The sequence below is a fragment of the Lampetra planeri genome, unplaced genomic scaffold (assembly GCF_965212315.1).
Source record: "Lampetra planeri unplaced genomic scaffold, kcLamPlan1.2.h2 scaffold_348, whole genome shotgun sequence".
NCBI lineage: Eukaryota > Metazoa > Chordata > Hyperoartia > Petromyzontiformes > Petromyzontidae > Lampetra > Lampetra planeri.
The window spans coordinates 12,347-25,000 of NW_027615171.1; the positions used below are offsets into that span (position 1 = coordinate 12,347).

General features: G+C 57.3%; 1 protein-coding gene across 1 annotated transcript in view; it reads right to left on the minus strand.

Annotated features, from left to right (window-relative positions):
• Positions 1-6,121: 6,121 nt before the first annotated feature.
• The window catches only part of LOC144740913 (organic solute transporter subunit alpha-like), a gene marked incomplete at its 5' end in the record, with an annotated part of 37,036 nt that continues 30,503 nt past the window's right edge, over positions 6,122-12,654 (minus strand). Inside the window, 2 exons of the mRNA XM_078623618.1 lie at positions 6,122-7,396; positions 11,146-11,251. Of these exons, the coding sequence (XP_078479744.1) occupies positions 7,221-7,396; positions 11,146-11,251 (282 nt within the window). The remainder of the gene's footprint in view (positions 7,397-11,145; positions 11,252-12,654) is intronic.

Below are 12,654 nucleotides of genomic sequence, written 5' to 3' on the forward strand. Positions count from 1 at the left end.
TCTGCAACGAGAATTCCGCAGCTAAACTTAGCGCCTGTCCAGCTCGCTCGCTCGCTCACTGTACCGAGACACTGAGACCCTGGGTTCAAGCCCTGGGTCTGGGTGTCTCTCTGTGTCTATGAGTGGGTTCACAATGGCCGTGTCGGAGACACTGAGAAGCTGGGTTCGAGCCCTGGGTCTGAAGGTCTTTCTGTGTCTCTGTGTCTCTCAGTGGGTGCACACTGACCATGCTAGGGACACAGATAGCCTGGGTTCGAGCCCTGAGTCTGGGTATCTCTCCCCCAGTGGTTCACAATGGCCGTGTTGGAGACACTGAGATCCTGGGTTCGAGCCCTGGGTCTGAAGGTCTTTCTGTGTCTCTGTGTCTCTCAGTGGGTGCACACTGACCATGCTAGGGACACAGATAGCCTGGGTTCGAGCCCTGAGTCTGGGTATCTCTCCCCCAGTGGTTCACAATGGCCGTGTTGGAGACACTGAGATCCTGGGTTCGAGCCCTGGGTCTGGGTGTGTCTCTCTGTCTCTCTGCGTCTCTCTCTCTTACTCAGTGGGTTCACAATGGCCATGTCGGAGACGCTGATAGTCTGGGTTCGAACCCTGAGTCTGGGTGTGTCTCTTTGTGTCTCTCAGTGGGTTCACAATGACCATGTCAGAGACACTAAGAGCCTGGGTTCGAGCCCTGGGTCTGGGTGTGTCTCTCTGTGTCTCTCTTACGCAGTGGGTTCGCGATGGCCGCGTTAAAGAGACAGAGGGACATGGTTCGAGTCCTAGGCCTGGAGGTCTTTCTGTGTCTCTGTGTCTCTCAGTGGGTTCGCGATGGCCGCGTTAAAGAGACAGAGGGACATGGTTCGAGTCCTAGGCCTGGAGGTCTTTCTGTGTCTCTGTGTCTCTCAGTGGGTTCGCGATGGCCGCGTTAAAGAGACAGAGGGACATGGTTCGAGTTCTAGGTCTGGAGGTCTTTCTGTGTCTCTGTGTCTCTCAGTGGGTTCGCGATGGCCGCGTTAAAGAGACAGAGGGACATGGTTCGAGTCCTAGGCCTGGAGGTCTTTCTGTGTCTCTGTGTCTCTCAGTGGGTTCGCGATGGCCGCGTTAAAGAGACAGAGGGACATGGTTCGAGTCCTAGGTCTGGAGGTCTTTCTGTGTCTCTGTGTCTCTCAGTGGGTTCGCGATGGCCGCGTTAAAGAGACAGAGGGACATGGTTCGAGTCCTAGGTCTGGATGTCTTTCTGTGTCTCTGTGTCTCTCAGTGGGTTCGCGATGGCCGCGTTAAAGAGACAGAGGGACATGGTTCGAGTCCTAGGCCTGGAGGTCTTTCTGTGTCTCTCTCTCTATGCCCGTCAGGGGATGCCAATGGCCGTGGCTCACAGACTGCAACTCTATCCCACTTTAGTCAGCACCTGCGCCAGGAGGTCATACACAGGCGACTAACTCATCTCCAGCCTGGCCTGCATCCCTCCACTGACGTTCATCTTCTGTGGCTGGCGTGTAAACAACCACTACCACCACCATCCTCACCACCACCACCATCCCCACCACCACCACCACCATCCCCACCACCGCCCCTACCACCACCACCTCCACCCCTAACACCACTACCCCCAAAACCACCACCACCCCTACAATCACCACCACTACCACCCCCACCATCCCTAACACCAACACCACCACCACCCCTACGATCACCACCACCACGACGCCCACCACCACCATTACCCCCACCAGCTCCACCACCACCACCCCAACCACCACTCCCACCACCTCCACCCCTATCACCACCACCCCCACCACCTTCACCACCACCACTCCATCCACTACCCTCACCACCAACAACAACAACCGCCATTCGCCACTAAGTGGCGGTGACGTCACCACGACGCTTGTGCCAGGCCATGTGCACCTTGAGGCCACGTGAAGTGTCGAACGCCCGCTGGCAGGAGGTCACGGGGCAGACCCAGCAGGTGCCACGGGTCGACTGACCGAGATGACCGAGATGACTGGCTGATGCACCACCTGTGCCCCCTACTGTACCAACTTGCTGTGCTTTATCCACCCGGCGCTCCGCTCGTTGTTGTGAGCGTCGCTCCTCCGCCCTCCGTTGTTGTTGGAGGGCGACTGCCTCCAACTGCCCAGTAGCGTCCTTCACGAGCCTCCTCCACTGAGGCCGATCTTGACACCGCTGGTACCAGTCATCGGCAAGTCCACTCAGCTCCACGTCCTCCTGTACCACATCACTCCATCTCTACCCCCACTACCACCACCACCCCCACCACCTCCACCACCACCCCAACCACTAACCCCACCACCTCCACCACCACCACCACCACCACCTCCACCACTACCACCACCATCACCACCCCAACCACTAACCCCACCACCACCCCCACCACCACCCCAACCACTAACCCCACCACCACCCCCACCACCACCCCAACCACTAACACCACCACCACCGTTCCTCGCCTCCCACAGCGGCCTTGGGACTCGCAGCTTCCCACACCTCTACCGCCACGCTCCCACACACAACGCCCCGTCGTGATTACGTTCAGAAGCAGAGCCACTCCACGTTATTGTGGCAGGCGCCTGCCCCGTGCTCGGGCACTGTCCACCCCTCATGGTGGCTGGAGCCAGAGCCCGTCGACCGGACCCTTGCGACTACCGTCAGAGGTCCAGGCGGTAGTGGTCCAGCTCCCGACGGAGGAAGCAGCAGCCTCTCCCAGCGTCTCCAACTCTCTGCCTGTTCAAGGGGCTGTCGGGAACGGCGAAAAGGAAACTTCCAGACTCCGTGGGGGAAAGTCGCCCGAGTCGAGAAATCCAACCCAGGCGCGTCACCAGGGTTACTGCGTCTCACTCATCGCAGTGTCCCTTTAAGAACACCCGCCCTATTGCAGTGTCCCTTTAAGAACCCTCTTACAGCAGGGTCCCTTTAAGAACCCTCTCACTCACGGTAGGGTGCCTTTAAGAACCTTCTCACTCACGGCAGGGTCCCTTTAAGAACCCTCTCACTCAAGCAGGGTACCTTTAAGAACCCTCTCACTCACGGCAGGGTCCCTTTAAGAACCCTCTCACTCACCGTAGGGTGCCTTTAAGAACCTTCTCACTCACGGCAGGGTCCCTTTAAGAACCCTCTCACTCACCGTAGGGTGCCTTTAAGAACCCTCTCACTCAAGGCAGGGTCCCTTTAAGAACCCTCTCACTCAAGGCAGGGTCCCTTTAAGAACCCTCTCACTCAAGGCAGGGTCCCTTTAAGAACCCTCTCACTCACGGCAGGGTCCCTTTAAGAACCCTCTCACTCACCGTAGGGTGCCTTTAAGAACCCTCTCACTCAAGGCAGGGTCCCTTTAAGAACCCTCTCACTCAAGGCAGGGTCCCTTTAAGAACCCTCTCACTCACGGCAGGGTCCCTTTAAGAACCCTCTCACTCAAGCAGGGTACCTTTAAGAACCCTCTCACTCACGGCAGGGTCCCTTTAAGAACCCTCTCACTCACCGTAGGGTGCCTTTAAGAACCCTCTCACTCAAGGCAGGGTCCCTTTAAGAACCCTCTCACTCAAGGCAGGGTCCCTTTAAGAACCCTCTCACTCAAGGCAGGGTCCCTTTAAGAACCCTCTCACTCAAGGCAGGGTCCCTTTAAGAACCCTCTCACTCACGGCAGGGTCCCTTTAAGTCGGGTAACCCGCCCACTAGTGGGTAGCCCCGCCCACTAGCGGGGTAGCCCCGCCCACAGGGGGTAGCCCCGCCCACTAGCGGGGTAGCCCCGCCCACTAGCGGGGTGAGAGGTGGATGTGGTGGGGGCTGGGGGAGGGGCTTGCGGGGTGGACGCGGCCGTTATGAGCCCAGCAGGGTGCAAGCACGGAACGTCGGACAACAGCGAGTCACGAGCGAACTTTAATGAGGGTGACACAGAATCCGCTGCTGTGGATAATCATCCAGCAGTGGGTAGACCACGGTGGGAGTGGCGATGATGATGAGAGGACGAAGTTGGTGGGTGACTGGGTGGGTGACTAGGCGGGTGACTAGGCGGGTGACTAGGTGGGTGAGTAGGTGGGTGAGTGGGTGGGTGAGTAGGTGGGTGAGTAGGTGGGTGAGTGGGTGGGTGAGTGGGTGGGTGAGTGACTAGGTGGGTGGGTGAGTGACTAGGTGGGTGGGTGAGTGACTAGGTGGGTGACTAGGTGGGTGACTAGGTGGGTGGGTGACTAGGTGGGTGAGTGACTAGGTGGGTGGGTGACTAGGTGGGTGAGTGACTAGGTGCGTGAGTGACTAGGTGGGTGGGTGACTAGGTGGGTGGGTGACTAGGTGGGTGGGTGACTAGGTGGGTGAGTGACTAGGTGGGTGGGTGATTGGGTGGGTGACAAGTTGGGTGGGTGACGAGGTGGGTGGGTGACTAGGTGGGTGGGTGACTAGGTGGGTGAGTGACTAGGTGGGTGGGTGATTAGGTGGGTGAGTGACTAGGTGCGTGAGTGACTAGGTGGGTGGGTGACTAGGTGGGTGGGTGACTAGGTGGGTGGGTGGGTGGGTGACGAGGTGGGTGGGTGACTAGGTGGGTGGGTGACTAGATGGGTGGGTGACTAGGTGGGTGGGTGACTAAGTGGGTGAGTGACTAGATGGGTGGGTGACTAGGTGGGTGGGTGACTAGGTGGGTGGGTGACTAGGTGGGTTGGCGAGTAGGTGGGTGGGTGACTAGGTGGGTAGGTGACTAGGTGGGTGAGTGACTAAGTGGGTGGGTGACTAGGTGAGTGACTAGGTGGGTGGGTGACTAGGTGGGTGGGTGACTAGGTGGGTGACTGGGTGGGCGGGTGACTAGGTGGGTGACTAGGTGGGTGACTAGGTGGGTGGGTGACTAGGTGGGTGACTAGGTGGGTGACTAGGTGGGTGAGTGACTAGGTGGGTGAGTGACTAGGTGGGTGGGTGACTAGGTGGGTGAGTGACTAGGTGGGTGGGTGACTAGGTGGGTGACTAGGTGGGTGAGTGACTAGGTGGGTGGGTGACTAGGTGGGTGAGTGACTAGGTGGGTGAGTGACTAGGTGGGTGACTAGGTGGGTGAGTGACTAGGTGGGTGGGTGACTAGGTGGATGGGTGACTAGGTGAGTGACTAGGTGGGTGGGTGATTAGGTGGGTGGGTGACTAGGTGGGTGACTAGGTGGGTGAGTGACTAGGTGGGTGAGTGACTAGGTGGGTGACTAGGTGGGTGGGTGACTAGGTGGGTGGGTGACTAGGTGAGTGACTAGGTGGGTGGGTGACTAGGTGGGTGGGTGACTAGGTGGGTGACTAGGTGGGTGAGTGACTAGGTGGGTGGGTGACTAGGTGGGTGAGTGACTAGGTGGGTGAGTGACTAGGTGGGTGACTAGGTGGGTGAGTGACTAGGTGGGTGGGTGACTAGGTGGGTGGGTGACTAGGTGGGTGGGTGACTAGGTGGGTGAGTGACTAGGTGGGTGAGTGACTAGGTGGGTGAGTGACTAGGTGGGTGGGTGACTAGGTGGGTGAGTGACTAGGTGGGTGGGTGACTAGGTGGGTGAGTGACGAGGTGGGTGACTAGGTGAGTGGGTGACTAGGTGGGTGGGTGACTAGGTGGGTGAGTGACTTGGTGGGTGGGTGACTATGTGGGTGACTAGGTGGGTGAGTGACTAGGTGGGTGACTAGGTGGGTGACTAGGTGGGTGGGTGACTAGGTGGGTGGGTGACTAGGTGGGTGACTAGGTGGGTGGGTGACTAAGTGGGTGACTAGGTAAGTGGGTGACTAGGTGGGTGGGTGACTAGGTGGGTGGGTGACTACGTGGGTGACTAGGTGGGTCGGTGACTAGGTGGGTGGGTGACTAGGTGGGTGACTAGGTGGGTGGGTGACTAGGTGGGTGGGTGACTAGGTGGGTGGGTGACTAGGTGGGTGACTAGGTGGGTGGGTGACTACGTGGGTGACTAGGTGGGTCGGTGACTAGGTGGGTGGGTGACTAGGTGGGTGACTAGGTGGGTGGGTGACTAGGTGGGTGGGTGACTAGGTGGGTGGGTGACTAGGTGGGTGACTAGGTGGGTGACTAGGTGGGTGGGTGACTAGGTGGGTGACTAGGTGGGTGACTAGGTGGGTGGGTGACTAGGTGGGTGGGTGACTAGGTGGGTGACTAGGTGAGTGGGTGACTAGGTGGGTGGGTGACTAGGTGGGTGGGTGACTAGGTGAGTGGGTGACTAGGTGGGTGGGTGACTAGGTGGGTGGGTGACTAGGTGGGTGGGTGACTAGGTGGGTGGGTGACTAGGTGGGTGACTAGGTGGGTGGGTGACTAGGTGGGTGACTAGGTGGGTGAGTGACTAGGTGAGTGGGTGACTAGGTGGGTGACTAGGTGGGTGGGTGACTAGGTGGGTGACTAGGTGGGTGGGTGACTAGGTGGGTGGGTGACTAGGTGGGTGGGTGACTAGGTGGGTGAGAGACTAGGTGGGTGGGTGACTAGGTGGGTGGGTGACTAGGTGAGTGGGTGACTAGGTGGGTGACTAGGTGGGTGAGTAACGAGGTGAGTGCTTGGATGAGAGAGTGACTGTGTGAGGAGGTGAGTGAGGGGGGTGATGCTGATGCTGCTGATGATTATGATGCTGATGCTGCTGATGATGTTGATGTTGCTGATGATGATGCTGCTGCTGATGATGTTGCTGATGATGATGTTGCTGCTGATGATGCTGCTGATGATGATGCTGATCATTATGATGCTGCTGATGTTGATGATGCTGCTGATACTGCTGATGATGGTGCTGATGATGATGTTGCTGATGATGATGATGCTGATGATGTTGCTGATGATGATGCTGATGATGATGATGTTGCTGATGCTGTTGCTGATGATGATAATGCTGCTGATGTTGATACTGATGCTGATACTGATGCTGCTGCTGATGATGCTGCTGCTGATTATGATGATGATGCTGCTGATGATGATCCTGATGCTGCTGCTGATGCTGCTGATGCTGATGATGCTGCTGATGCTGCTGATGATGATGCTGCTAATGCTGCTGATGCTGCTGATGCTACTGATGATGCTGATGATGATGATGCTGATATTGATACTGATGCTGCTGCTGATGATGATGCTGCTGCTGATGCTGCTGATGATGATGCTGCTGATGATGTTGCTGCTGATGATGCTGCTGATGATGCTGCTGATGATGCTGCTGATGATGATGCTGCTGCTGATGCTGCTGCTGATGATGCTGCTGATGATGCTGCTGCTGCTGATGATGCTGATGATGATGTCACGTGCGAACGATGACATCGCCCTTGGTTCCGTTCTCCGCTCCTCCATCTTCTCCTCCTCCCAGTTTCGACGCCTCCACCGTAACCGCGACCGCGTCGTAGCGTCTCCTGTAGACCCCCCGCGACACGAGCGCCACCAGGAACATCTCCACGACGAGCAGCTGCTGGTTCATGCCTACAGGGGCGTGGTGACCGTGCAGGACAAATGATGGGTGGGTCGGAGGTTTGCATCGCAGTTAAAAAGAAACAACATTTTGATGAAATTATTTGAGAGTTCTTCTCACGGGGTATGAACTCAAGGGGGTGGTGGGGGATGGTGGGTGAGTGGGTGAGTGAGTGGGTGGGTGAGTGGGTGGGTGAGTGGGTGGGTGGGTGAGTGGGTGGGTGAGTAGGTGAGTGAGTAGGTGGGTGAGTGATTAGGTGGGTGGGTGAGTGAGTGGGTGAGTGGGTGGGAAAGTGAGTGGGTGGGAGAGTGGGTGAGTGGGTGGGTGGGTGAGTGAGTGGGTGGGAGAGTGGGTGGGAGAGTGGGTGGGTGGGTGAGTGAGTGGGTGGGTGAGTGGGTGAGTGAGTGAGTGGGTAGGAGAGTGAGTGGGTGGGAGAGTGGGTGAGTGAGTGGGTGGGTGAGTAGGTGAGTGAGTGGGTGGGTGAGTGATTAGGTGGGTGGGTGGGTGAGTGGGTGGGAAAGTGAGTGGGTGGGAGAGTGGGTGGGAGAGTGGGTGAGTGGGTGGGTGGGTGAGTGAGTGAGTGGGTGGGAGAGTGGGTGGGAGAGTGGGTGGGTGGGTGAGTGGGTGGGTGGGTGAGTGAGTGAGTGGGTAGGAGAATGTGTGGGTGGGAGAGTGGGTGAGTGAGTGGGTGGGTGAGTGGGTGAGTGAGTGGGTGGGAGAATGAGTGGGTGGGTGGGTGAGTGGGTGGGAGAGTGGGTGGGTGAGTGGGTGAGTGGGTGAGTGAGTGAGTGGGTGGGTGAGTGGGTGAGTGAGTGAGTGGGTGGGTGAGTGGGTGAGTGAGTGGGTGGGTGAGTGGGTGGGTGAGTGGGTGGGAGAGTGAGTGGGTGGGTGGGTGGGTGAGTGAGTGAGTGGGTGGGTGGGTGAGTGGGTGGGTGAGTGGGTGAGTGAGTGGGTGGGTGGGTGAGTGGGTGGGTGAGTGGGTGAGTGAGTAAGTGGGTGGGTGAGTGGATGGGTGAGTGAGTGAGTGGGTGAGTGAGTGAGTAAGTGGGTGGGTGGGTGAGTGAGTGAGTGGGTGTGGAAGTTAGTGGGTCAGAGGGTGCGTGGGTGGGTGGGTGTGTCTTTGTGTGAGTCTCTGTGTGTGTCTCTGTGTGTCTTTGTGTGTGTCTCTGTGTGTGTCTCTGTGTGTGTCTTTGTGTGTGTCTCTGTGTGTGTCTCTGTGTGTGTCTTTGTGTGTGTCTCTGTGTCTCTGTGTGTGTCTTTGTGTCTCTGTGTGTGTCTCTGTGTGTGTCTCTGTGTGTCTCTGTGTGTGTCTCTGTGTCTCTGTGTGTGTCTCTGTGTGTGTCTCTGTGTGTGTCTCTTTGTCTCTGTGTGTGTCTCTGTGTGTGTCTCTGTGTGTGTCTCTGTGAGTGTCTCTGTGTGTGTCGTCTCTGTGTGTGTCTCTGTGTCTCTGTGAGTGTCTCTGTGTGTGTCTCTGTGTGTCTCTGTGTCTCTGTGTGTGTCTCTGTGTTTCTGTGTGTGTCACTGTGTGTGTTTCTGTGTCTCTGTGTGTGTCTCTGTGTTTCTGTGTGTGTCACTGTGTGTGTTTCTGTGTCTCTGTGTGTGTCTCTGTGTGTGTCTCTGAACGGGAAAACAACCCTGTGGTGAGCAGTGCCAAGGGGTGAGGGCCAATTTCGATTGTCCATTCCCCTCATGGCGGGCTCTGGATGGATGTGAGGGGCTGCTAACCATTCCACCTTCAAATAAATAGTGAATAAGCTATGAAGAAAATATCAAACTAAGCTTGTGCCACAGGCCCCGGGGGGAAAGGTGTCTATGACGTCTCCTGGCCAAACCCCATCTGGCGGAGCCAGGAGATTGAATCTTTACCCTCGGGGCTCCTCCAGAAACAACAAAAAAGCCACTACGTGTGGCCACGTGGAATGTTCGAATTCTCACTGCGGAGGAGAGGCTGCCACTCATCTGTCGGGAGCTGGACCGGTACCGCCTGGATCTCAGCGGTATTCAGGAGGCCCGGTGGACCGGCTCTGGCTCCTGCCACCATGAGGGGTGGACAGTCCTCTACTCGGGGCAGGAGACTGCCAAACAACAGGGAGTGGCTCTTCTTCTGAACAAAACAATGAAGGGGGCGTGGGACCGTGGTGGTGAGGTGTGGGAAGCTGTAAGCCCAAGGCTACTTTTGGCTCGCCTTCCCATCAACCAGAGGCGAGGAGTGGTGTTTGTGGTTACTTATGCCCCCACCTAAGATGGCAAGGCCGATGAGTCAGATGCCTTATATGACCTCCTGTCACAGATGCTGGCTATCTTGTTGGGTGATGTTAATGCCCGAATTGGTCAAGATGCTGGCACCTGGTCTGGAGTGATTGGAAGGCATGGGCCAGATCAGCTCAATAACAACGGTAGGAGGCTGCTAGATTTTTGTGCAGCCCATGGGCTTGTAATTACCAACACGCTGTTCCGGCATCGGTGCATCCACACAACATCATGGATGCATGTCGGGTCCAAGCAAGAACATCTGCTGGACTACATAGTGACGGACCAGCGGATGCTGTCCCATGTCCTTGACACCAGGACCTACCGTGGAGAGCTGATCTGCCCTCTGACCATCGCCTCGTTATCTGTAAGGTGCGCCTGCCATTCTTCCACTCCGGTGGTGGTGGGTTGTACACCCAGGACCCCATTCAAACCCACAGTGGCCTGGTCTCAGCTGATGAAAGTTGCAAGCGAGAATTTCATCATCGCTTGCGGCTGGGGTTGGCATCGTCCCCCACTCCTCCTGATGCCGAGGGTAAATGGGCGAGGTTTAGGACTGTGGCTCATGCAGCTGCAATGGTCAAGACCTCCCCATAGACTCTGTCTGACAGATGAGGTGTTGAGGCTGTGCCTGAGGCCCCAGGGGGTACGGGCGTCTATGACATCTCCTGGCCGAACCACATTTGGCGGAGCGAAGAGACTAAATCTGTATCGTTGGGGTTCCTCCAGAAACAACAAAGAGCCACTGTGGGTGGCCACGTGGAATGTTCCAACGCTCACTGCGGAGGCTTCATTGGAAACATCGTCCAGATCTCCCACGTGTGTGTGTCTCTGTGTCTCTGTGTGTGTATCTGTGTGCGTGTCTGTGTGTGTCTGTGTGAGTGTCTCTGTGAGTGTCTCTGTGTGTCTCTGTGTGTCCATGTGTGTGTCTCTGAGTGTGTGTATGTGTGTGTGTCTGTGTGTGTGTGTCTGTGTGTGTGTCTGTGTGTGTGTGTGTCTGTGTGTGTGTGTGTCTGTGTGTGACACTGTGTGTATGTGTGAGTGTTTGTGTGTCTGTGTGTGTCTGTGTGTGACACTGTGTGTGTGTGTGAGTGTGTGTGTCTGTGTGTGTGTGTCTGTGTGTGTGTGTGTGTCTGTGTGTGTGTTCGTGTGTGTGTCTGTGTGAGTGTGTCTGTGTGTGTGTCTGTGTGTGTCTGTGTGTGTGTCTGTGTGTTTGTGTGTGTGTGTGCGTGTGTGTCTGTGTGTGTCTCTGTGAGTGTCTCTGTGAGTGTCTCTGTGTGTCTCTGTGTGTCCATGTGTGTGTCTCTGTGTCTGTGTGTGTCTGTGTGTGTGTCTGTGTGTGTGTGTGTCTGTGTGTGTGTGTGTCTGTGTGTGACACTGTGTGTCTGTGTGTGTGTGTGTCTGTGTGTGTGTGTGTCTGTGTGTGTGTGTGTCTGTGTGTGTGTGTCTGTGTGTGTGTCTGTGTGTGTGTGTGTGTCTGTGTGTGTGTGTCTGTGTGTGTGTCTCTCACTGGCTGCACGTGCGCGCGAGGGGAATGGCGGCACGCACGCCACGGTGCCCGCGGTGCCCAGCATGGCGAGGATGGCGAGCTGCAGGCTGCTCAGGATCAGGATCATCTGCAACGGCATGGGGGGCAGGCAGGTGGGTGGATAGGTGAGTGGGTGAGTGGGTGGGTGGGTGAGTGGGTGAGTGAGTGGGTGAGTGGGTGAGTGAGTGAGTGGGTGGGTGGGTGGGTGAGTGGGTGAGTGGGTGAGTGAGTGGGTGAGTGGGTGAGTGAGTGAGTGAGTGGGTGGGTGGGTGAGTGAGTGGGTGAATGAGTGAGTGAGTGGGTGAATGAGTGAGTGAGTGAGTGGGTGAGTGGGTGAGTGAGTGGGTGAGTGAGTGAGTGGATGGGCGAGGATGGCGAGCTGCAGGCTGCTCAGGATCAAGATCATCTGCAACGGCATGGGGGGCAGGCAGGTGAGTGGGTAGGTGAGTGAGTGAGTGGGTGGGTGGGTGGGTGAGTGAGTGAGTGAGTGGGTGGGTGGGTGCGTGGGTGAGTGGGTGGGTGAGTGAGTGGGTGAGTGAGTGAGTGGGTGGGGGGGTGAGTGGGTGAGTGAGTGGGTGAGTGAGTAGGTGAGTGAGTGGGTGAGTGAGTGGGTGAGTGAGTGGGTGAGTGAGTGAGTGAGTGGGTGGGGGGTGAGTGGGTGAGTGAGTGGGTGAGTGAGTGGGTGAGTGAGTGGGTGAGTGAGTGGGTGAGTGAGTGAGTGAGTGGGTGGGGGGTGAGTGGGTGAGTGAGTGGGTGAGTGAGTGGGTGGGTGAGTGGGTGAGTGAGTGGGTGAGTGAGTGGGTGAGTGAGTGAGTGGGTGGGGGGGTGAGTGGGTGAGTGAGTGGGTGAGTGAGTGGGTGAGTGAGTGGGTGAGTGAGTGGGTGAGTGGGTGAGTGAGTGGGTGAGTGGGTGAGTGAGTGAGTGAGTGGATGGGCGAGGATGGCGAGCTGCAGGCTGCTCAGGATCAGGATCATCTGCAACGGCATGGGGGGCAGGCAGGTGAGTGGGTAGGTGAGTGAGTGAGTGGGTGGGTGGGTGGGTGGGTGGGTGAGTGAGTGGGTGGGTGGGTGGGTGAGTGGGTGAGTGGGTGGGTGAGTGAGTGGGTGAGTGGGTGGGTGAGTGAGTGAGTGAGTGGGTGAGTGGGTGAGTGGGTGAGTGAGTGGGTGAGTGAGTAGGTGAGTGAGTGGGTGAGTGGGTGGGGGGTGAGTGGGTGAGTGAGTGGGTGGGTGAGTGGGTGAGTGAGTGGGTGAGTGAGTGGGTGAGTGAGTGAGTGAGTGGGTGGGGGGGGTGAGTGGGTGAGTGAGTGGGTGAGTGAGTGGGTGAGTGAGTGGGTGAGTGAGTGGGTGGGGGGGTGAGTGGGTGAGTGAGTGGGTGAGTGAGTAGGTGAGTGAGTGGGTGAGTGAGTGGGTGAGTGAGTGGGTGAGTGAGTGAGTGAGTGGGTGGGGGGTGAGTGAGTGAGTGAGTGAGTGGGTGAGTGAGTGGGTGAGTGAG